Genomic DNA, 23,570 nt, shown 5'->3' with positions numbered 1-23,570 from the left:
GAGGAAAATTTGTTTACTTTTGGAGTTTTCATTTTATCATTTAGAACCAATTTTTTCATTTAAAAATTACGTGTTTTTTTGTAACTTGGCAGAGTTATTTTATTGCATATAATAATGTTTTACAAAGTTGTAGAGCAGACAAATACTAAAAATTTGTTATTAAACACAAGGGGTTTGAATGTATTCTTCATGATTTATTTTTCATGATTTTTTCCAGAAATCAAACAATGTTTTTTTAGCTGTTTTTTTTTAAATTCCTTTATTTTTATTGTTTTCAGTTTTTAAACATTTAATATACTTTTTGAATATAAAAAATAAGGCCGTTTCAAATATTGTTCAAAGTCATAATCCCCCCTCCCCCTTAAAATCGGTCCGAAAAATCAGGGGGCAAAAAAATATTTTTTCAACAAACTTCTAATTTTTAAAGGAAATATAAGTTTAACCAACTAAAAACAACAGGGTCCTAAAGCCATTTGTAAATTGTTATATAAACGATGAAAAACACGATTTAAAACCATTTCTGACGAGGGGTGAGACACATGCCCTAATCAATTAAGATTATCGCCGATTTCTGATCACTTTTCTTCCATGTAAATGCAAAAAAAAATGACAAAACAACATTTTTTCGATGGATCAACTATGGTCTCCTTGGAACGAGCTGTCAAGTAGGACCTTTTCTGTCAAGAAGGGCCGCGAAGATATTTTTTAAAAATTAATTTAAAAATCCTTTGCAGTCGTACAAAGGGAATGACCCTCGGAAAAATGAGCTTAATCGTTGTGAACAATAATATTGGAAATTTAGGCTTCATTTTAGGACCCAATTAAAAATGCATTTTCCTGCGTTTAAAATCACATTTAGCATGTCTGGGATCGGTCAGAAATAGGATTTTCAATTTTTATGAAATTCCATAAACTCCGGTTGAAACTTTTTTGGTGCTTTCGGTATGCCCAAAGAAGCCATTTTGCATCATTAGTTTGTCCATATACTTTTCCATACAAATTTCCATACAAAAATGAGTTTGGAAAATTCAAGTATCTATAATAATATTTTCTATAATGAGGTGTTATTGCGCATAAATTTTAATTTTAATTTTTGTGTACACATTTATTTTAAGTTTTTGACTTCCTTATTAGTGGATATTATTTAACAATTACTTAATCAACAGGTAAACTTTAGCAAAAAACGTCGCAACCGGATGCGGAACGACGAGGCGGCCATCATTGCCCTGTGCCGGTCACGGTCGCAAAATTTGGCCTCGCTCCCGATGTCCGACCAGGACGCGGTCGTGGTGTACGACGAGCGGACGGCCCTCTAGAAACAGAATTGAATTGAATACGGGAGTAGATGCGACATTCGGGAACTAAGGTTGACGGGGTGAGATATTCTTTCCGGCGTAGAAGGGACAAAGCTACGTTGGTTTTAGCGTAAAGAAAAAAAAGGTCAAACAAACTCCACGAGTACGACTAGTAACACGTGTGCTTACTAGTTTCGTTACACGTGGCAGACGAAGATAGCATGCCTATTTTGTATTCATGATCACCGGAATCACCCTAGAAAATTGATCGTTGTTAACATTTTACTGTAAGAAAGCTAATTTTCCATCAAAAATGTTACCTAGCAAAGTATCTCAACATTTTTGCTACTAAAACATAAATCTTCTGCCCCGTTTTCGATATCGAAACATAATCGTGTTAGTCGTTGCAAATCGATCGATCCTCCCCCCAAAAATAATGAACCCCAAATCAAGAGAACGTGAATGTTGTTATTTATACATGAAACCAACATATTTCGACTAAAGATAAACAAAATAACGTTTACAAAGACTGATAGATTTCCCCCAATTGTAAAAAAGTAATTAACAAAAAAACAAAACTATCATAAAGAACGAAACAGAAATTAAAACAGTTACTATTCACATTTGCAAAATAAACAGAGAAAACAGATAGTCATACAAATAAAAAACAAAATCGAAAATCGAAATCTCAAACCCAGTTTTTAAAGAACACAAACACAGGCTCTAAATCTCCCTTTAGAAAAGTGCTAAGAAATCATGCATCATTTCCGTACGAATAGTGTTATGATTACGCAATGTAAATCTTTCAATGTTTGCATCTCATCATCCGCGAGCGAAACCGCAAATTCCAGCAAAACCCCTTTAGTAGTTCGTGAACGTTCTAGCGAAAAGAAACCAAAAGCCATTTTAGCTTGTAACTTAATTAGTGAAATCCCGGCGGGTGCAAACCTAAAACAAAATAAAAGAATTTAGATAAATTGGCGACAACACGTGCATCAATCGTTGCTTTACGTTTTCTGGTCATTATAAGTTAATTAGAAATTATATTTAAGCGAATCGCCGCGATAAGCATAGAAAAAATCATACAGTGAATTTAAACAAACAAACAAAAAACTTTACGTGTTTTAAACCGATCGAGTTAGCTGCAAGAAAATAGGAGAGCGTCATTAAATGATTTGCGGGAAAGAAAAAAAGAAACAATACTTATTAAATGTAAAACAATCAATAGAGCAGTGCAGAGGTTTTTCCGCTGCTAGGAGAACGAGAATAGTTTGGCATGGTGAAGGGTGGACCTCACCAGCAGGAAAAAAAAAACTCACAAAAAGATTGACGGAACTGCAAGATTGGAAAATGTTTGCAAAACAGCTGCAGTAAAGAACAGTAAAGAAGGTCATGTGAATTGAAATAATCGTAATGGTTTAAAGTGATCCGAAATTCCATGTTATGTCCACCTGCTCATATTTCCATATTTTCTGTGGTTGACTTTAGTCTTGATTTTAAATCATTTTTAGTTTCTTTTATTCGAAAATCCTTGCAGTTCAATTTCTTTGAAAATTCGATGTAAAATTCTTTAGCAATTTCATATATTTAGAAAAACCATGTTCAGGGACTTTTCAAACAAGGATCGGACATTTTTAAAATGTTTCGTTAATCATTTTAAATCCGACAAGTTGAAGCCGGGCTTTTTTTCAAAAAATATAGTGGTATAATTTGATGACACTTAGAAAACGAATGATATTCAAAGAATTTTCTCAGCCATTCGAAAAAAATATATTTTAGGAATGGTTTAAACTTGGTTTAAACAAAACTATTTAAAAAAAAAAATCTGGCTCTGCCGAAACAAATGGATTTCTGCTCCAGCGCCTCTGACGAGACAGGAGAAACCGGGACCGACGTTTTACTTCACCATCCGATAGAAGCTCAGTGGATAAGGCGGGAATCGAACCCGCGTCTCATAGCATCATCGGGATCGGCAGCCGAAGCCGCTACCCCTGCGCCACGAGACCCACTTACCTGTTATGTACTTATTGTATCTTGATTATTCACCAATAAAACCGAATTGAAAATTGAAATTGGTAATTGGGCGTTGTTTAACTGGGCCGTAGCCCAGTTGAAAATCAGACAAACGTCAAAAAACCAAAACAAACCGAAATGACCGAGGGGTTAATGGATGCAAATATCATGTTCAATGAATAAAAAAAAATCAATCTTTTATTTAGTTTCAAGTCACAATTAAAGACATATGAAAAGTAAGCATTGTACATAAATTTGAGTATTTTTTTTATTTTTATATTTCATCTGGAAAAAATTATGCATCGGTGGTTCCCTCGCAATTTTTCGTTCAGCCCAGTTAGCGAGCAGCATTCGGTGACTGGGCTATGCTCTCAGCCCAGTTACCGAACAAGTACTGTACTTTGATAAGATTTTTTCAGGAAAAAAATGGATGGAATTCTATCCGAATCCTTTTCCAGCCGAAGATACGAGTATTTTTTCCTAACACGCAAAGTTTTTTGAAAGTTTTTTCTTTTCCCCTCTTTTTGAAGGTTTTTTCATTTACTATTTTTAAACTTGTTTTTCAATATCACCACGATTTTATATACAGATAAATGAAATATTTTTCGATTGTTTTCAAACTCTTAGGAATGAATACTCTTTTAATTCTAAAAAGTCAGGTGTCCAAACTTCAAAAATGAACTGCTAAGAGGCCATCCACAAACTACGTACACTGTTTTGAAAATTCTAGAACAACCCCCTCCTATGTGAAAAATTGACAAATCTTACATGTTTGGCGCGTGGACAATCGACAACCCGTTGAAAATCATCTTTAGCATATTTGGGCCGGTAAAATAATATTTTTATTTTTTTTTAAATTTCGCGAAAAGGTTTTTTTTCTCGAGAAAAAAAATCAGCGATACTTCCAGATATTTTGAAAAACTTATGATTGCAAAACAACTAGACTGTTGTAAAATGCACTTTTTTCTTTTAAATGGCGAAACCATGGCTTATAGTTTCAATTTTCATTATTTTAATTTGTTTGCCCTTTACTCAATTTTTGTCAAGGGATATAAGGGACATAATGTTAAAAAATGCATTGGCCATGTTTTCCTTTTCAAATGTTTTAGATTTCTTAAAATGTCGAATTTGGTTTTTTTATTTTTTCACAATTTTAGGCCGATTCAAATATTTTTAAAAAGTTTTTGTCCCTCGACTTGGCCGGGGTCGAGGAGGAGGAAATAAAAAAAATAAAAATTGAAATTGCAAGCTAGAACTTCAACATTTCAAAGAAAAAAATACTAGAAAATGCTTCATACACCACTACAGTTGATTTGCTGCCACTAATTTAAAAAAAATAAAAATAAAAATTTTGGATATTTTTTTTTGCGATACATCGTAAATTCATAAAAATTAGAATGATATTTGAGTTAACCCAAACATGCTTAAAAATGATTAGAAATGCAGAGGAATTCATTTTAAATTGATTTCATCTGATTGCACTTCAATTTTCTAATTTTTAAATTCTTTTCTATTATTTTTATTTATATTAAACATATGAAAGACAATGGCTTGAAGGCCCTTTTAAAAACAAACCCTTTTTCGATTTTTACACTTTTTTTCTGTGAAATTAATAAAAAATAATAATTTTTAACTGTGTTTTTTAATTTTTAGAAAGCATTTTTGATACCTAGCAATTCCCCACGAAAACAGCATGATTCGGAAAAAAACTGTATTTTCACTAAAATTGCGACAACTTCAAAATTCAAGCGATAAGTCAAGCCAAATACTTATACTTTTTTAGTACTAATTTTTTCGATATTGAAAGATGCTACTGAAATTATCGCAATTTTAGTGAAAAAAGTTGTTTTTTCCGCACCTGCGCGCGGCGCGTTGAAAAACCTAATTTTATTTTCAAAAAATATACATCGAAATTCTGTTAATGAAACTCCACTATTTTGAGATATGTTATGTAAAATTGTCCAAGGATTCCGATAAAAATATTTCCAGGTACAGTGGACTCTCTCGTTGTCGGTATTAAAGATACCGTCGACAGCACGAGGTGTCACCAGGGACTGAAAAAAATATTGACAGATGTAGCATAGAGAGCCGAGAGCTTATTAGAGAACGATTACGATAGATCGAGTAAAATCCTTTGTCTTTTGCTCTATCGGTACCTCCGTTTGACAGTTCTCTTGCTTCGATTGGTACTTTTGGTTTGAGAGAGAGGTGGGCAAAAAAAGAGCGAGCCGCTCAAAGAGCCGGTTCACAAAAAAAAAAGAACGAGCCATGGCTCACAGGAAAAGAGCAGCGGTTCTTTTTGAAACTCGGGTCTTTTAAAAGAGCCATTTCAAGATGGAATGATTTTTTAACTTTTGTCAATTCTTATAAATTATGTCACATTTGTCAGAAATAAGCACACGATGAACTTTTTCATGTACTTAAATAACTTCAAAAGGGAATGATTTTCTAAACAAAATAAAAAGCTTTTCATTGCACATCTGATTGGAAGACAACTTACAAAATCACCGGAGTACAAATTTGAGCATTTCAAAATGCTTCACTTAGAATTAATGTAAACATCATCTAACGCGAGCAAGATAGACTCTTTGTTTACACTTCGGACTCGGCTCTATTACAATTTTTTGCTTGATTTAACTTTGGCATTTATAGAATTTTTTATTAAATAAGAATGTAGAAAAGAGTTCGCAAGACATTTTCTCATGATAAAATTTGTTTAATGTTAGCAGAAATAATCGCAATTTTGTAAAATTTATAGAAATTTTCTCCAAAATTCAAGATTTAAGTTTGGGTGCTTTCCCCATCCAATCATTGGAACGATTAGAACTATAGTTTTAAAGCGAATCTTCTCGTTTTTGTTTTTTTAATAATGTCTAATGGAGTCTAACAAAAATTATCAAAATCATATCATTCTTTAAAATAGTATTTCCAACATTTTGTTTTGAAAAAGAGTGAAAGAGCCGTTCAACAGCTGTTAAAAACGAGCAAAAATGGGAGGCTCCTAAAAAGAGCGGTTTTGCCCACCTCTATTTTAAAAACATTATCTATTAAATCAGAATGTAAAAAGAGTTCACAGAATATTTTCTCCAAATAAAATATCAGCATTAGTTCAATTCTTGCAGAAATAAACACAGTTTTATAATTAATAGCAATTTTTCCTAGATTTAAGTTTGGACATCGACACCGACGTAACACTCAAGTAAAAAAGATGACCCTTCTTTGCATCTGGTAAGTCCGGTGAGCTGTCAAACGGTTTTTCGAAAAATGTATTAGCAAGGCAACACTGATTCTATTTTGTTTGTAAACACAAATCAGCTGATTCATTCATACACTACGTTTTGTTTGCAAACAATGGGTCGAGCAGTGTTGCGAAATATATTTTTATCGGCAAGGGGTGATTCCAAGGAATTAATTGGGGTGAGTCGTGCTGGGACACATTTCAGCAGATTTTTTACATGGAGTGTTACGTCGGTGTCGGTGGTTTGGATGCCAACCAATTACCCGAAAGTTTAGGTTCTAGTAGAAATCTTGACATAAAGACAGGGTTGCCAGGTTGCCAGATAAATCAGAGAATGCCAGATTTTTCAAGTGTCAGCCAGAATAAAGATTCATCCTTCTCAGTGCCAGATTTTGACAGATTTTGCCAGAATTTCCAATCCAGGCCGACTTTGAACAATTTTTTGATTAACATGAACGCATTTTATTGAAAATAAAACAAAAACTGAATGAGCTTTTCTTAGAGAGAGTGTTAATTAAACATAAAAGGTCATAAAATTAGTTAAACCAACTAAATTTCTTCAAATTTTTGAATTAATTCATATCCTCCCTCTCCTTCACCATTGAGAATGGCTGGATTTTCGTCAGCCAGATTTTTCCAGATTTTTGTTCGATTCTTTGCCAGATTTATCTATTTTTGACCTGGTAACCCTGCATAGAGACCACCAAGACCTATGGTTTTCATGGGCGTCTTCTGGTTTTCAGTTTTATTTTTTTTTATCAAATAATTTATAAAAATCCACTGTGAAATGGCTTATAAAATCACACGATTCTTAAAAAAAAATCTGTTCATCAAAATTTTGAAAAAGAGCGAAAGAGCCGTTCAAAAGAGCGGCTCTTTTTGATGAGCGAACGAAAATGAGCAGCTCCTAAAAAAGAGCGCTTTTGCCCACCTCTAGTTTGAGATATCCGTTCTCTGATAAGCTCCAGGCTCTCTAATGTACCACTGTTGATATCGAGAAATTGATCGATCGTGAGTTGAGAAATTATAATTGAAATATCATGATCGAGTACAATAAAAAAAAACACACGATAGTTTTTTACTTGGATAAATCTTCGGTTTATTAAAAAAAAAAACCTGAAAACCTAGATTCTCCGAGGGGTAGGACACTCAACCATCGCAGATCCCATCGATGAACCGCCCTTACACAAACCTTGTCGAAACCACCACACTCAAAAGCCTTTTTTATCTGACATTTCGTGTTGCAGAATTCTGTTTCTTGCGAAGACACACAACGCGAGAATCGCTACGGCGGCGGACTCAAATTTCGTTCGTCTGAAATTTTCGCTCGTCTCTTTTTCCAACGTTAAAACATATTTTATCGCGTAACTTTGTCAGTGTTTAGTGCGTGTTGTTTTGCGCTTGAAAAACATGGTATTTTACTTCACCAGCAATGTCGTCCAACCGCCGGTGACCCTGTTTATGGGACTTGACAAGTACGAAAGTAAGTTTCTGCTGGGTTGGTGTTGTGGCGGCGGCCTGCTTAGGTTAGAATTATGGACGGGGCTGAGATTTGGGGAAAGTAACTTCTGCTGGACAAACCAACTAACAGGTGGGGAGGGTCCTCTTCGGGATTGGCGCTTAAGTTTTGACAATCTTTTAGCGGAATGTTCTACAAGCTTAAGAAATTCATTGGAGATTACAGAGGGGAGCCGATAATTTGAACGTCTGGCAGCAATATTTTGACGTTTGAATTCTTTTTGATTCGAATTAACTGTATTCAAAGTAGCGAATTGTTATGTATGTTTGTAAAACTACAAATTAAACACTTTCAACATTTGTGCTATTGATTCTAGAGCTTTTTTGTATTAATCACTTTATTATCACGTTATGTTTGACCAAAAGTAACTGTTTAACTTCTCTTTTCAGACGAAGATCTTATCAAATGGGGCTGGCCAGAGGATGTTTGGTTCCACGTGGACAAGGTGTCCTCGGCGCATGTGTACCTCCGGCTGAATCCGGTAAGTATTTAATTGTTAAAAATCCTTCAGCTTTCTAAACAAATTTCCTCTTCAGGGCCAAACCCTGGACGACGTCCCCTCGGCCGTCATCGAGGACGCCTGCCAGCTGGTCAAGGCCAACAGTATTAACGGCAACAAGATGAACAACGTCGACATCGTGTACACCATGTGGGACAACCTCAAGAAAACGCAGGGCATGGACGTTGGCCAGGTCTCGTTCTACCGCGACAAGGACGTGCGCAAGATGCGCATCGAGAAGCGCTCCAACGAGATCGTGAACCGGCTCAACAAGACGAAGCGCGAGGAACATCCGGACTTTCGGGCCGAGCGGGAAAAGCGGGACGCCGCGGAGCGGGCGGAAAAGAAGGCCAAGGTGCGGGACGGGCGGGAGCGCGAAAAGGAGGAGGAAAAGCGGCGCCTGGAGGAGAAGGAGCTGCGCAGCTACAACTCGCTGATGAAGTCGGAGAACATGACGAGCAACTACGACGCGGGGAACGATTCGGACGAGTTTATGTGAGGGAGAGAGAGAGAGTACGGTAAGGTGGAATAAATTATTGCAAAACTGTTATTTTTTTGGGGTTGGTTGTTAAGCTTCGAACGTATCCCTTAAAGTTGCACGTTGACGGCGGCAAGGGCGTCCACGATCCACTGCGGGACGGAGCTGTCCGGGAAACGGTCCTGCATGTACGACTTGATAAACTCCGGGAAGGTGTCCGCTTCGATGCTCTTTCGAATGTCTCCCATTAGTTTGAGCTGAAAGGGGAAAAACTATAGGTCTTGTATCAAAATAGCGGATTGAAACCTACCTGAAAAGCTACGTTGTGGATACTGATGATGCTACAGGCAACCGGTTCCACCGTAACAATGTGATGTAGGTACGCTCGGGTATACGTTTTGCACGTGGAACAGTCGCAGTTCTCGTCAATCGGTCGCATATCGGTCTTAAAGGTTTGTTGTTTCAGATTGAGCTGACCCTGCCGGGTCAACGCGCAGCCAAACCGGGCCGTCCTCGTCGGGAACACGCAGTCAAACATGTCGATACCAAGCGCGACGCAGACCACCAAATCCGCCGCAAATCCAACTCCCATCAGGTAGCGTGGCTTGTCCTCGGGCAGCAAATCCGTACAGAGATGAACCGTACGCCAGAACTCGTCCTTGCTTTCACCCCCGCTCAAACCCCCAACGGCGAATCCTCGCGTGTTCCGTTCCGTCAATTCAGCCGCGCAAACTTTCCGTAGTTCCGGCTGAAGTCCGCCCTGAACGATCGGAAAGATACTCTGCTCATCGTCCCTCGCGTGTGCCTCAATACTCCGATCAAGCCACCGAATTGTCCTGTGCATGGCCTCCTCAACCCGAGGCCCGGTCGTGGTCGTCTTGACCACATCGTCCAACTGCATCATAATGTCCGCCCCAATCGCATTCTGAATCTCCATGGACCGCTCCGGAGTCAACATACACTCACTCTTATCATACGGAGACTCAAACTTCACCCCTTCCTCAGTTATCTCCGCCAGCTGAAGCAACGAAACCATCTGGAACCCGCCCGAATCGGTCAACAGCGCCCGGGGCCAGCCCATAAAGGCGTGCAATCCACCAACCTTCTTCAAGATCTCCGTCCCCGGACGCATCCCCAAGTGATACGTATTCCCCAGCATTATCTGACACCCCAACGTCATAATCTGATCCGGCAGCAGTCCCTTCAGCGTCCCCTAAAAAAACAACCATAACATTAACAACCACCAAACCTACGCGTGACCAGCCTCACCTGCGTTCCGACCGGCATAAACACCGGCGTGTCGACGTCGCTGTGCCGCAGGCTCATCACGCCCACGCGCGCCTTGGTGCGGGAACATTTGGCCAGCACGCGGTAGCGTAGAGGGGGACCGGTGGGGGCCGTCGTCGCGGCGGGTTGATCGGCGGCTGCGGACGACATCCTTCGGAGGAACTGCTTAAAACTCGGCAAGGATCGTGGCGCGCGCATTCGCGTAGAACCAGGTTGGAGTATCACCCTAACCGGACTCAAGAGACAGCTGGGGCTGAAAGAAAAACAGATTGACATTTTCGATTGCGTTGCGGGATTGTCGGCAGATTTGCAGATGAAGTTTGGAAATGTCTGCCAACAAAATGGTTTCAGTTTGTCTGTAATGAATGCGCCACAGACGCCATTTCGCCGCAAACATTTGATGATAATTTTTATTTTATCAATTTTTAGTTTTGGACTGAAATTTGAGGTCAGCAAACTGAATTTGACCAGTTGGTTGTCTGGTACATTACAATATATTGTCCTAAATGCCGATATTTATATTACACACAATCACATCACTTTGGAGGACGAATCTCAAAACGTAGAATCTGAAAATTAATAGGACTGATTAAGTTTTTTGCTCGATAGAAAAACCATAACAATAATCATTGAATTTTTTCTCGAAAACTGAAATTTTCATAGGAGGGAGCGGCCGTGGCTGACTGGTTACGGTGTTCGCTTTGTAAGCGAATGGTTCTGGGTTCGATTCCCATCTGCTCCCAACGAAAAAGTTATAAGAACCCATAAATTTGAAATGGTGAATATGAACGAAAAATCAAAGTCACTCGAGGCGGGGTTCGATTCCCCGTCCTTTGGGTTGGTAAGCAAAAATGCTAACTACTAGGCCATGACGACTTGGTAAGCTAGAACTGGAATTAGGAATACTGTTACAGAGAGCGAGTTATGGCGCTATAACCACGGCAAAATAGTGTCCAGGGCATTCGTGGAAATACAATGTCCCATCCCCAGAGGGTCCCGGAGTACCAAACCTTCTTAGCATGGTGCTCCCAACGAATACAACCAAATCTCGGAGCGTATGGTGGTGTGTCCCCACGCTTCTTCCTCCCCTGTCGATTCAGAATTGTGTTGTTGTTCGAACACCCAGTGCTCAAGCTCAACCCAATTACGAGTCATCTCTGCGATACGGCTTTACGCAGTAGGCCTGGCCGCTTTAACGCTTGTGATGTCTCAATGCATTTCAATGCAATGGCGCACTACAAATGTTAATAAATGACAAGAAGAGTGCTAGGCGTCATCTAACCTAAGGCACTCTCCAGGATCCCTTCGAAAGATTGGCTGCGCTAGGGTCTGATTAGATTAGATTAGATTAGATTAGAAAACTGAAATTTTCATAGGAAAAAAATTGAGTTTTATTTGAAATGTTCGTTTAAACATAAGAAATCTTCAGGGTGGCCACTCAAGTCGGGAAATCGGGAAAGTCGGGAAAAAGTCGGGAATTCGCCAAAATCCGCCAAAAATCGGGAAAAAGTCGGGAATTTATGATTTTTTGTCAAAAAGTTGGGGAAAAGTCGGGAATTCTGAGCATACTTGATTGAAAATTATTTTTTAACTCTTGAATAATTTTGTATTATTTTGTAAAATTTTCAAATTGAATTCACTCATTTCTGCTTTAGTAACTTGCTTTAAATTTAAGGTTCTTTTCACTTTTTCAATATATTTGAGTATAGGAAAGCTGTTAAAGGCATTCAAAATCTTGGAGTCTTTGACACAGATTTTCATAATATTTTTTTATGAATCAAATTATTGCTTTAGTTTTTGTTCATCAAACAACTTGAATTTGTCAATGGTTTTTTTTGTGAATATTTTTAATTGTTTAACTAAATTTATTTAGTAATTTAAAATATTTTTTTTCCAAACGTTGCCCTTGAATGGGTAAATAGATAAAGCTTGATTTTCAGTTTTTGGAAAACTTAAATATCGAATAAAATCCAAAATTGAAAAACTTTTTTACGTTTTGGAAACATAAAGAAAATATTCAAATTGCAAAAAAAATAATCCAAGAAATTTTTAGTTATGGCAAAATTGTTTACAAAAAATGTTTCTTCAATTATTTTGCTTAAAATAAAGTGGGAAAACATAAAATCAACTTAATTTTCATTGAAAAAAAAAAACAGTTAAATACTGACCACTAGATAAATTAAAATTGATTAGAAAATTTAATATCAAAAATTACAAAATTAAAAAGGGAACTTGTCAAAAACATTTTTTTTATGAATTCCTTGACATTTTTCTAAATCCTTTGAATGAATAATATCAGCAATTGTGTTTCAATCATTCTTTGATATAAAATGATGATGCAGTTTTGAGTAAATAGGAACGCTATTTTAAGTTCAGTTATCTTTAACTTTTTGTCATTTTCAGTTGAAACGAAGTATCAAAAACTATACGTTTGTCAATTTAAAAAATAACATGGAAGTTATAAGTATTGTTGAACTTTCGATTATTTTTTCAAAGACTAATTGGGTCCTAAAATAAAGCTTAGATTGCTGATATTATTGTTCACAGCGATAAAGCTTATTTTTCTGAGTACAATGACCCTTTGTACGACCACAAAGAGTTTAAAATGGATTTTTAAATCAATTTTGAAAAATTATCCTCGCGGTCCTTCTTGACAGAAAAACTCCTACTTGACAGGTCGTTCCAAGGGGACCATAGTTGATCCATCGAAAAAATGTTGTCTTGTCAAAAAAAAATTACATTAAAATGAAAAAAAGTGATCAGAAATGGTTTTTAATCGTGTTTTTTACCGTTATACATAAAAATTGGCATAGGGCTTTAGTACCCAATTGTTTGTGTTTCTACTCTGAATCATAATAATGAAATTCAATTTTTGAAGTGTTTTTTTATTTATTGTTTAGTTTTTGTATTAACAAAAAATGCCTATATTTGGATTTTTTCAAATTCATTGTGATTTTTATTTCGCTGGTTTTTTGTTTTTTGTTTGAAATCATTCTTTAGATAAGAAATGCCTATTAACGTCATGATTCGAAATCCGGACACTTAGTACCATACTATTTTTGTGATAGCTGGCAAAAAATCATGTAATAAGTTGGAAATTTAGAAATATCGTCAGGATTTAGTATAAACAGTCAGTTTTAAGAGAATGCATGCAAAATATGTCTTTTCTAACATTTTTTCATCAGAATTTGAATATTAAAATGACTTGTTGTGCTTCGAATCCCGGACACTGATAAAAGCTGAATCGAAATCCGGACACTTTTGCTTCGAATTCCGGACACTCGATTTTGCTTATGAATCGCACAAATTTGGACTGACATGTTAATGAATGGCATTCTTTAGGTCTCAAATAAGCTGTTGACATCAAAACAATGGATAGTTTAAATAAAAATTTGCTAGAATTTAGGAAAATCAAAAACATAAATTTCTGCTTTGCCTTCCCGGTGCTTCGGACGCCTATGAAATATTTCCGTTGAAATGTTTCGCATTTTTGGTAAACTTATAATTTTATTTTATTAAATTGTTTTGGCATTAACTACAGCGTTCAAACAAACTTTAAATGAAAGTTGATGTTAGAATTCATCAAATAACACAGTTTTGACATCCATAATGCGAACTTATATCCAAATAATTGATAAAACAAGTTGAAGTGTCCGGGTTTCGAAGCGTCCGGGAATTCGAATCATGACGTTATTTGAGCATTCTGGAAAAGTCTAGAAAAAAGTCGGGAATTTGAAAATGGAATTTGAGTGGTCACCCTGAATCTTATAGTTCTATAGTAGGTCCTTTACAAAACATCAAAAATAATAAATATTGAAAAAAAATTAAATCCAGAAATTCAAAGAGTAAAAAACGAAAAATTTGATAATAAAAAAAGTATATTAAAAAAAACATAACATTCTTGCTAACTTTATGGAAAGGTCCTATATGTACGAAGGAAACCTCTTTTGTTTTGGGAAAGTACTCTAGAGTTCAAAATGTTTTAAATTATAAGAGCAATTCCAGCCCAAAACAGGAATTTTTTAGGTACCTTTTTCTCGACTCTCTCCGATTTCAATGATACTTTGTAGACATGTTACACGGCGTGTTTTCTAGAACAACCTTATCAGGAAAAAATAGTCATCGCCACTTTCAAATGTGTCTTAAAGGAAATTTTCTCAGCTTTCCAATGCTTCCAAAAGCGAAATGTTTCATCGGAAAATTTCTGAGATATCGCTATTTTAAGTTTTTTGGTTTAAAATTCCTTTATTATTTTTTGGAAACTTTATACTAACAGTCCAGAAAACTTATCAAATGATGTGTTTCATGAGTCATTTACTCATCAAAATGTTTGCACATTTTGATGAGTAAGACAAGAAATAACTTTGTAAAAGGTTGCATACCGCTAAACATTTTGAAAATTATGTTTTGCCTAAGTTTTTGAGTATATGGGATTTATGCAGAAATTAAAATCATAAAACAGTGTAAAAATGTATTTTTTAACAAGATGTATTTGATAATAACATATTTTTGGTGTACAAATATCACGTGTCTACTCTGATTTAGCTTGTTCAACCGAAACTTTTGCAGGTTTGTGATTGTTAATGGTATTATTGAATTTTAATGAATAAATTTGATATTTGATATAAACATTAACCAGGAACATAAATACAAATATGATTTGAAATCAAAAACGTACTACATATTACTGTAGCAAGCTTCAAAAGTCATATTTTCATGAGTATAAAATAAAAAAATATATTTATAAAATGTTTTCTGTAGAAAATGCACTTAAAAGTAACAATAAAACTCGAGTCTTCCAATTCAGAATTCTGAAAACACCGTCACAAACATTTATTTTTGTTTGAACAAAAATTAAATTGTATTTTTACAAAAAAAAATCTAACAGAAACTTTCTTTCCAAACTATTTGAACAAAAATCAATACATATATATTTTTTTAAGATGAGAGTCTTATAAACTTCTAAAATATTGCTAATTCCTTGATCATTCAATACAAAAAAAAACCGAAACAATCATTTCATACTATTGAAAAGTATTTCTCCTAAAGCTAGCAACAGTAATTTGCTGTATAATTTCGAGTATAAAACATGTTTTGTACCCATGCAATTAGTTAGTGTTTGATTAAGGAAATATGATATTTATTCATAAAAATCTTGTAATACCCTCTTAATCTCAAACCTGCTGAAATTTCGGTTGTATCAGCTAATTCCAAGCTGAATCAGAGCAGACCGGTGTTATTTGTACACAACAATTATGTAATAATCTTTTTGCTCTTGTAAAAATAATATTTTAATGCGGTTTTGTGATTTTAATTTCTGAATAAATCCCACATATTCATAAAATCGGTAAAAACTTCATTTTTCAAAATGTTAAGCGGTTTGCAACCTTCTACAAAGTTGTTTCTTGTCTTATTTTGCATATTTTGGTCAGTAAAATACATATGAAACACATCATTTGACAAGTTTCCTGGACTGTTATTTAAAAGTTTCCAATAAATGATCAAGGATTTTAAAAGAAAAAAACTTAAAATAGAGATATCTCAGAAATTTCCCGATGAAACATTTCGCTCTTAGAAGCATTGGAAAGCTGAGAAAATTTCCTTTAAGACACTTTTGAAAGTAGTGATGACTATTTTTTCTCCTTAAGGTTGCCCAGAAAACACGCCGTGCGTTATCCTACGCTTATATAAGCCATTTTTGTGTATATGGAGCCAGAGCCAGAGAATGGCATTTGAGAAGGGCGTAAGTGTTTTAAATATTTTTGTATTTTTCGTATCAAAAAGTGGTCAAAGACAAACTTGTAGGAAACTTGACGGGCTTTCCGAAAAAGAAACACTGAAAGAAAACAATACGCCACTTTCATGAGATTTTTTGATTTTTAAGTTAAAAACTCAAATTTGAAGATGAGCCCACGATTTTTTTTCGTTCAATTTTTTTGTGAAAATAGCCTAAAATGTTACAAAAAGACTCACGAAAAATGCAGGATGGAGCAACTCACCTAAAAAATTACAAAAATCATTTACTGAAACTGTTTTTTTTTTCAAAAGTGCTCTAAACAGCAAAATTTTTAAAAACCGAACACGAGAGTCAATTCTTCAGACAGTTTTACGTAAAAGTCTCCATATTGACCATTGTCCTAAGTCCAATCCTTATGAAGTTACAGTGGTTTTAAAAATAAAAATGTTAAAAAATAGGTTTTTTGATGGTTTTTGACAATTTCTATATGACAGACTTGATTTTTCAGTCTCGAAAATATTTTTACCGGAAAGCTTGTCCATTTTCCCATAAGTTTGTCTTTGACCAAATTTTAGTTGGATGTGTGGGCTTACAGATAAAAGCAAATTACATTGCTTATAACTGAAAACATAACATTTTTTCAGTGTAGTATAGTAACCTGGATAGTATTATCCGCGCACCACCAAACCGAAGTGCGCATCTTTTCTGTTCCGCAAAAAAATCTGTTGCGCCATACAAAAATTGAGTGGTTTGTCGTAAGCGTGTACATCAGCCCGTGGCGCAACAGGCTTTGACAGGTTGCACTCGTATTTTGATTTTTGTCTGCCTTCACAATAAATTAGTAAATAAGTAAATGTCTACAAAGTTTCATTAAAATCGGAGAGGGTCGGGTACAACCGATTCCCTATTTGGGGGGCGACATAAACTCAAAAAAATATTTGCAACGGTCTTAAAAACATTTTGTCATTTTGTTGTAACTTCGCTTAGAATCGGTCATTATGGAAAAGTTTAACAATAAAAAAATAGAATGTTTTTTAAATTCATAAAATCAATAATTTAACCAACTGATTATTCTAAAATTTAGAATTGGAACAGCTCTGGAGTTTTTTTTAAAGGTCCAACAATCCAAATTTTCAGTTTTTGCTTTTTGGGTGTTTTTTAATACCCCTGACTCAGGGCGGTTTCAAAAACACCCAAATACACTCAAACCCCGATGGTTTGACACCAACTGATGTCAAACGAACGGGGTCACTTTATAGTTCGACACCCCTTTTACACAGAGTTCACACACACTACTAAACGTTTATTTTGGTAGTGTGCGTGAGCGCAATGTAAAAAGTGACAGTTCGTCACTTTTTAGTTTGACTTTGACCAACCAACGGGGTACAAACTAAAAAGGGTCAAACGAAAAAGTGACCAACCACCGGGGGTTGAGTGTAGCAAAAACTGGAAATTTGGTTTATTGGACCTTTTCCAAAAAAACTCCAGAGCTCGGCGAAAACGAACTCAGCAAAGTAGATTTTCAGTTACAGTGTAGTTATCGCACAAAGTCTGCAAAAGAAGATTTGCATCAGATTTTCTGCACAAACTTTCAATATTTAAAATCAACGAATCTGGCATCCCTGTTTCTGAAACTGACACGTTTACACGTTGCGACGAAGCGGCAAAGAATTCGGCCAATTTTTAAAGTTCTGCGGGCAATCCCCCGCCAAACAAAAGTAAATAAAACAAACGTGACACAAGCGCGGTTCGAAAATCGATAGTCGCGTGTTTTTCTCTCTTCGGGTGGTGTTGCGTGTCCGATAAGCGGCAGGAATTTCGGTCGTGATAACGGTTAATCCGGGTGCCGTTCGGCCAGATAAGTGTTATCAAGGTGTGCTGGAAAGGTGAGAGCAACTGGAGATAGTTTTCAACTGTCGCAATCATCGAGATAAATTGCATTTCTTTTTCGTGGATTGTGGGATAGGAAAAGTTCGTTGATAAACTTTTGACGGCGCGTTCTCTGCTCTCATTTTTCTTTACTTTTGTGTGGGGTTGAATCACGCGGAGAGCGGGAGAACGCGCGAGAGCAAGAGAGGGAGCGAGAGTTGTGAAACATGGTGACGTAAACATCACGCCACTATTTCCCGATCCGTGATTGGTCGGCGTCGTACTGGCATCTGCATGTTGGGTGGAAAACGGAGGGCCTAACGGGGAAAGAGTGGTTGATGTTTTTGATGATTTTTCATTTAGTTTTTTTAAAGGTCCAATGAATCAAATTTCCAGTTTTTGCTTTTTGGATGATTTTGAAACCCCTTTGAGTCAGGCTGAAATTTTTTTTTTAAGTTTTCAAAGTCGGCCCAAAAATCGAGGGGCAAAAAAATATTTTTTTTTTTCAAAGAAGTTCAAATCTGGAGCTTTTTTTTAAAGATTCAATAAATTAAATTTTCAGTTTTTGCTTTTCGGGTGATTTTTAATAACCCTGATTTAAGGCGATTTCAAAAACACCTAAAAAGCTAAAACTAATAATTTAATTTATTGGACCTTTTAAAAAAAAATCCCGATTTTATCACATTTACTTATTATTTTTTTGAATTTATAAAGCTGAAACAAATTTTATTTAAAGTTTTCAAAGTCGGTCCAAAAAATCGAGGGGCAAAAAAACATGTTTTTTTTTTCAAAAAAGTTCAAATCTGGAGTTTTTTTTTTTTGAAAAGGTTCAATAAATTAAATTTTCAGTTTTTGCTTTTCGGGTGTTTTTTAATACCCCTGATTTAAGGCGATTTCAAAAACACCTAAAAAGCAGTAACTAAAAATTTAATTTATTGGACCCTTTTTAAAAAAAAAAAACAAATTTTATCACATTCTATTTTTTATTTCTTTTGAATTTATAAGGATGAAACAAATTTTATTTAAAGTTTTCAAAGTCGGCCCAAAAAATCGAGTGGCAAAAAATATATTTTTTTTTAAGTTCAAATCTGAAGTTTCTTTTTTTGAAAAGGTCCAATAAATCAAATTTTCAGTTTTTACTTTTCGGGTTTTTTTTAATACCCCTGTTTCAAGGCGGTTTCAAAAACACCCAAAAAGCGAAAAAATGGAAATTTGGTTTATTGGACCTTTTAAACCAAAACTCGAGAAATTTAAGTGTGATTACACTTAACTGAATCAATTTAAAATGCATTCTGCTATGTTTTGAATCACTTTCAGCATGTTTGGGTTAGTTCAAAAAACTTATGAATTTTGTTGAATTGTCGGTGAAGTCTTACATTTTTTGAAAATTAATGATTTCATATCAACTGTATGGTTGCATAATGCATTTTCCAATATTTTTTTTATTTAAATGTTGAAATTCTGGCTTGTAATTTCAATCATAATATTTTTAAAAAAATATTACAAAGAATAGATTTTGACTAATTACCCCTTCGATTATTTATTGATAAGTTTTAGTGGACAAAGAGTCCCAACTTTTGCGCTATAGGGTAAGACGAATGTTTTGTTTCTGGCCAAGTTGTAATATTTTAGAAAAACATTACGTGTTTGAGGAGAACTTATGTAAAATATTGATAATTTACAGGTTATTTTATTAAAAAAAATCATTTTTTAAAGTGTCCATCTTAGTACTTCTTTGATAAAAAAAATAGAAAAGCTGAGAAAATTGTTTACATTTTTTTTGCCTGTTCATCCGACCTTTGAAATATTGAAATATTTTTGATGATCTAAAAAGTTTCACGCTAGTTGCACTTTCCAACATTGAATTCACTTTCTAACTTTGATCAATGGTTCCCATGATATCGTCGACTGAAAATTAAGGGTTAATTCCGTGTTCAGGACATTCTGAGCAACTTTTGTTCTACGAAAAACTTTACTTCTCTTATTTTATGTTTTTCTTGTTTCATTTTAAGTGTTTTAGTTTGCATTTATCTTGTTTAGTTTTTATTTGTTTTTGGTAGTATTTGGCCTATTCTGCCACCTCCTATCATTACATTTTGCCTATCTATTTTTTCATGTTTTTACAGTAACTTTTTCATTTTTTTGCTTGTTTTTCACATTTTCTGCTATAGAATGGCACCATTATCATTTAAATTGTAAAAAAATGCGTACAGACATTGTCTGGGGCACTAGAAAAATTACTGCATACTCCTTTTTACTTAAAGTATAGGAAATGTTAGTAAAAAATACAGCCAAAAAATTACATTTTTAAAAACATTGGCAAAGTCACATAAAACAAGTAAAACTTCCAACCCATAAATTTCCTAAAATTTCAAGAGTTCTTCTTTCAAACGCTTTTAAAGATCAAAAATTGGTTGAAACATGGATATTTGGCGATTTTTTTTAAATCGAAGCCCGTCTAAAGGCGGGGTTGAGTTGGCGAGGGTTAAATTGGCCAGGCCTACTGCGTTGCGTTAACCACAGAGAGGATTCGGTGAACGGATCACATTTCACAGAATCAACAGGGTAGGCAGTCAATTATGATGTGGTGTGTTTAAGGTATCGTGAGTTTATGCAATTAGATCATACATGGTATGGGGGAATGGCCTCAACGTATGGTAAATCAAAACAATACCATCTATATCGCATTATCTAGCTACCTCAACTCTGTACCTATTAGCTCAGAGATGTTCTACTAGGCTTGAGTCGATCACCAGTTCGGTCACAGCTTATCATCATGACAATGAAAAAATACCTACGTGGAGTTATGAGACTGGGACACTTGTTAGTTGAATTCATCCAACAAGCAACAATTCCATTTCGCAACAACTCCTCAAACTAACATCCAGTCTTTCCTCGATAGGCCCTCTTACAAAACTATAAAAAAGTCGAAAGAGACCCGGTCGGAACAGCATGACTCTCATCGTCGTCGTCGTCGTTCGCCGCTTCGCGCTCTGAGAAAATGTAATGATCATCAACCTACTACCTACTACTCGTGGTGGAGCCAATAAAGCGGCAATACCGCGCGCCACGACGATCCACCTCATCCAGCCGGCCGTCGAAATCGCTCTCATACATTAGAGAGTGAACAGTCACCGTGGACGGACATCGCCGAGCCATCACACGACCGAGAGTTACTTCTTTCTCGACAACGGGAGACTTTTATTTATAGTGCAGTGTGTGTTGCGTGTAGTGTGTGGAGCAACGATTGCACTTATCAAACTATTTCGAGTACTATTTGAAGGTTTGGTGCGTTATTTCTATTTTTGGGGCGTGTGTGTGTGTGTGTCTGAATCATACCGAAAGCGTGAGTTCTTCACGGTGTGGCCGGAAGTGCTTTCTACCCAAGACCGTCATCGTCGTGTGACGTGTGCCGTCTTCTTTTGTGTTTCTGGAATATCTGGAATATCATCTTGCTGGGGCTTTGTGGAATGTGGTGTGGTTTCCATTGATTCATTTGGAATTTTTGCTTTCTAGTGAAGAACAGTTTTGTGCAACGTGACGTCGTCGTCGCATAAGAGAGGATTGGATATCTCGGTGCAAAAGTTGTAAGGCCATCCACGGAGTGAAGTGAGAAAGTGCAGAGATATTCAGCAGGCAAGGAAGAAGTAAAAAAGCAAAGTTACACACCAACAGCTCTAGGCCCAAGTGTGAGGGATAGAGGCGTTTGCAGCTCATCAAAATCAGCCAGATTAAACCAACCGGAGAAAAAAGAGTTACAGTAACACAACGTTACGATACCCCCCAAGCGGACCACAAAACTCTCCTGACGTAATCCTCTGGGGGTAAGTGTGCACAGTTTGATTTAACCCCACTCGCGGCGTGAGACACAAATTGCACTTTTCTTCCTCACCCGAAGAATCGATACCAGTAAAAAGGACACCACGCCAGGATTATTACGGCGGTAGCGGCGTTGGCGAATCCGGTGCGAAAACAAACCTGGTGGCCTTCTAGGTGCCACCTGTCCTCTCCTGCCAACCAACCACCCTTCTTCCAACGGAGGGGGTGGACATTTAATCGATATTTTGGTGGCGTGTTGTATGTTCCACTCCCCGGGTTTTTTTTTTCTTCTAACCTTACTTCTCTCTCTCTCTCTGTGGTTCTCGCGCTGGAGTTGGATTCTTGGGCCGTGTGTCCGTGGCACGTTTTTTTTTTTGCTTTCTTGCCGTTTGCTGCATAGACTGACAGACAGCTCTAGCAGGGCCGGATAGGCTGGGAAAGGCAGTGGAGAGAAAGCCGGTTTTCGAGTCGGTGGAGAGTGGTCGTCCAGACGGTTCGAGAAGGGAATGTTTTGCTTTTCTGTGATTCTTTTTATGGATTTGCGGGCTTTGTGCGAAATTAATTTACTTGTATTGGTTTTTCCGGCTTTATGAATTGAAAAGGAAATTAGCGATATTATTGTTCTCAGAACGTGAAATATACAGCCAAGTTGTAAACCAACCCTCTAATAACAATAAAGTTTCAAAAATCACTTCGGCCAAATCTTATCCCTCATGCCACATGTTACCGCTACTAAGATTTTTTGCATCTCCAAATTTGTTGTTGAATAACGTTTCAGCAAACAAAAAAAGAATGTAGTGGAAACATACCCATTTTAATCACTCTGAGTCGTTCGACCAATTCTCATCAATTTTACCGTTTTCCCGGAAAACTTTTCCGCTATTTAATCAACATTTCTGGAGTTTTTTTTTGAAAAGGTCCAATAAACCAAATTTCCAGTTTTTGCTTTTTGGGTGTTTTTGTAACCTCCTTAAGTCTGGGGTATTAAAAAACACCTTAAAAGCAAAAACTGAAAATATGGTTTATTAGACCTTTTAAAAACAGATTCCAAATTTCTAGAGTTTTTTTAAAAGGTATCACTATTGTCTTGCATATGTTAATATGACCTTTTCCTCCAGATTGTCAGATGTATCAACAATGGAGAGTTGCTTGGTCACTTTTATTTGAGCTATTTGTTACCTTATTGAGATGAATATTGCAAACATTTAAATAATTTATTCAAAAAATACTGATTGATGATTGACACCAAAATTACAAATTAAAAAAAATTGCATTTAAATTTTGTAATGAAAAAACATTTTCCTAAAATATTCGTTCAATTATTTTAACTTATCATAATTATGTGATAACTTATATTTGTGATAGTACGGTATTTTGTGAAACTTTGAGCATTTTCATGAAAAAATATAAATGTTTGAAAAAAAAAACATGTTTTATTTATCGAAAACCTTATCGTTGATAATCCAACTATCCGGCAATGATAATTTATTGTAATCGACGATAGTTAATTTAAAATATATTACTTAACCCTCTACAGCCACCCACACCCTTACCAAAATTCTGAGTTCAATATCCCACTTTTATACGAATTTTTCTGTTCAACCCATATATAGTTGTAGTACCTGAACTCCAAAAAATCGTATGAAAAGTGGGATATTGAACTCAGAAAATCATGATTTTTGGTAAGGGTGAACAACCTAACCCCGCCTCGATCTGAAAAATCGCCAAAATTTCAATTTTTCAATCAATTTTTGATCTTTAAAAAGCATTGGAAAGAAGAACTCTTACAATTTTGGAAAATTTTAGGGTTGGAAGT

At 35.9% G+C, this 23,570-nt stretch overlaps 3 protein-coding genes across 7 annotated transcripts in view; 2 read left to right on the top strand and 1 right to left on the bottom strand.

Moving 5' to 3' along the window:
• The window catches only part of LOC119769553 (putative cyclin-dependent serine/threonine-protein kinase DDB_G0272797/DDB_G0274007), a 66,482-nt gene extending 63,782 nt beyond the window's left edge, over positions 1–2,700 (top strand). For all 5 annotated transcript variants that reach the window (XM_038262429.1, XM_038262428.1, XM_038262427.1 and 2 more), the window contains one exon: positions 1,167–2,700. In XM_038262429.1, coding sequence (XP_038118357.1) covers positions 1,167–1,316 — 150 coding nt within the window. In that variant the 3' untranslated portion in view covers positions 1,317–2,700. The remainder of the gene's footprint in view (positions 1–1,166) is intronic.
• A 5,082-nt stretch (positions 2,701–7,782) lies between these two features.
• The window catches only part of LOC6049603 (coiled-coil domain-containing protein 25), a 38,778-nt gene continuing 22,990 nt past the window's right edge, over positions 7,783–23,570 (top strand). The window contains exons 1-3 of the mRNA XM_038265397.1: positions 7,783–8,029; positions 8,455–8,546; positions 8,602–9,082. Coding sequence (XP_038121325.1) covers positions 7,957–8,029; positions 8,455–8,546; positions 8,602–9,063 — 627 coding nt within the window. The 5' untranslated portion in view covers positions 7,783–7,956 and the 3' untranslated portion in view covers positions 9,064–9,082. The remainder of the gene's footprint in view (positions 8,030–8,454; positions 8,547–8,601; positions 9,083–23,570) is intronic.
• Positions 9,079–21,895, bottom strand: LOC6049607 (queuine tRNA-ribosyltransferase catalytic subunit). The gene is made up of 4 exons (XM_001866297.2): positions 21,828–21,895; positions 10,312–10,582; positions 9,353–10,255; positions 9,079–9,299 (listed from the first exon to the last, which is right to left on the bottom strand). Exons 2-4 carry the CDS (start codon positions 10,525–10,527, stop codon positions 9,153–9,155), a joined length of 1,266 nt encoding a protein of 421 aa, XP_001866332.2. The 5' UTR covers positions 10,528–10,582; positions 21,828–21,895; the 3' UTR covers positions 9,079–9,152.

Source organism: Culex quinquefasciatus, chromosome 3, assembly GCF_015732765.1.
Source record: "Culex quinquefasciatus strain JHB chromosome 3, VPISU_Cqui_1.0_pri_paternal, whole genome shotgun sequence".
Lineage (NCBI taxonomy): Eukaryota > Metazoa > Arthropoda > Insecta > Diptera > Culicidae > Culex > Culex quinquefasciatus.
The sequence above is the reverse complement of the archived record's forward strand: the minus strand, read 5'-3'. Positions and strand labels throughout refer to the sequence as shown.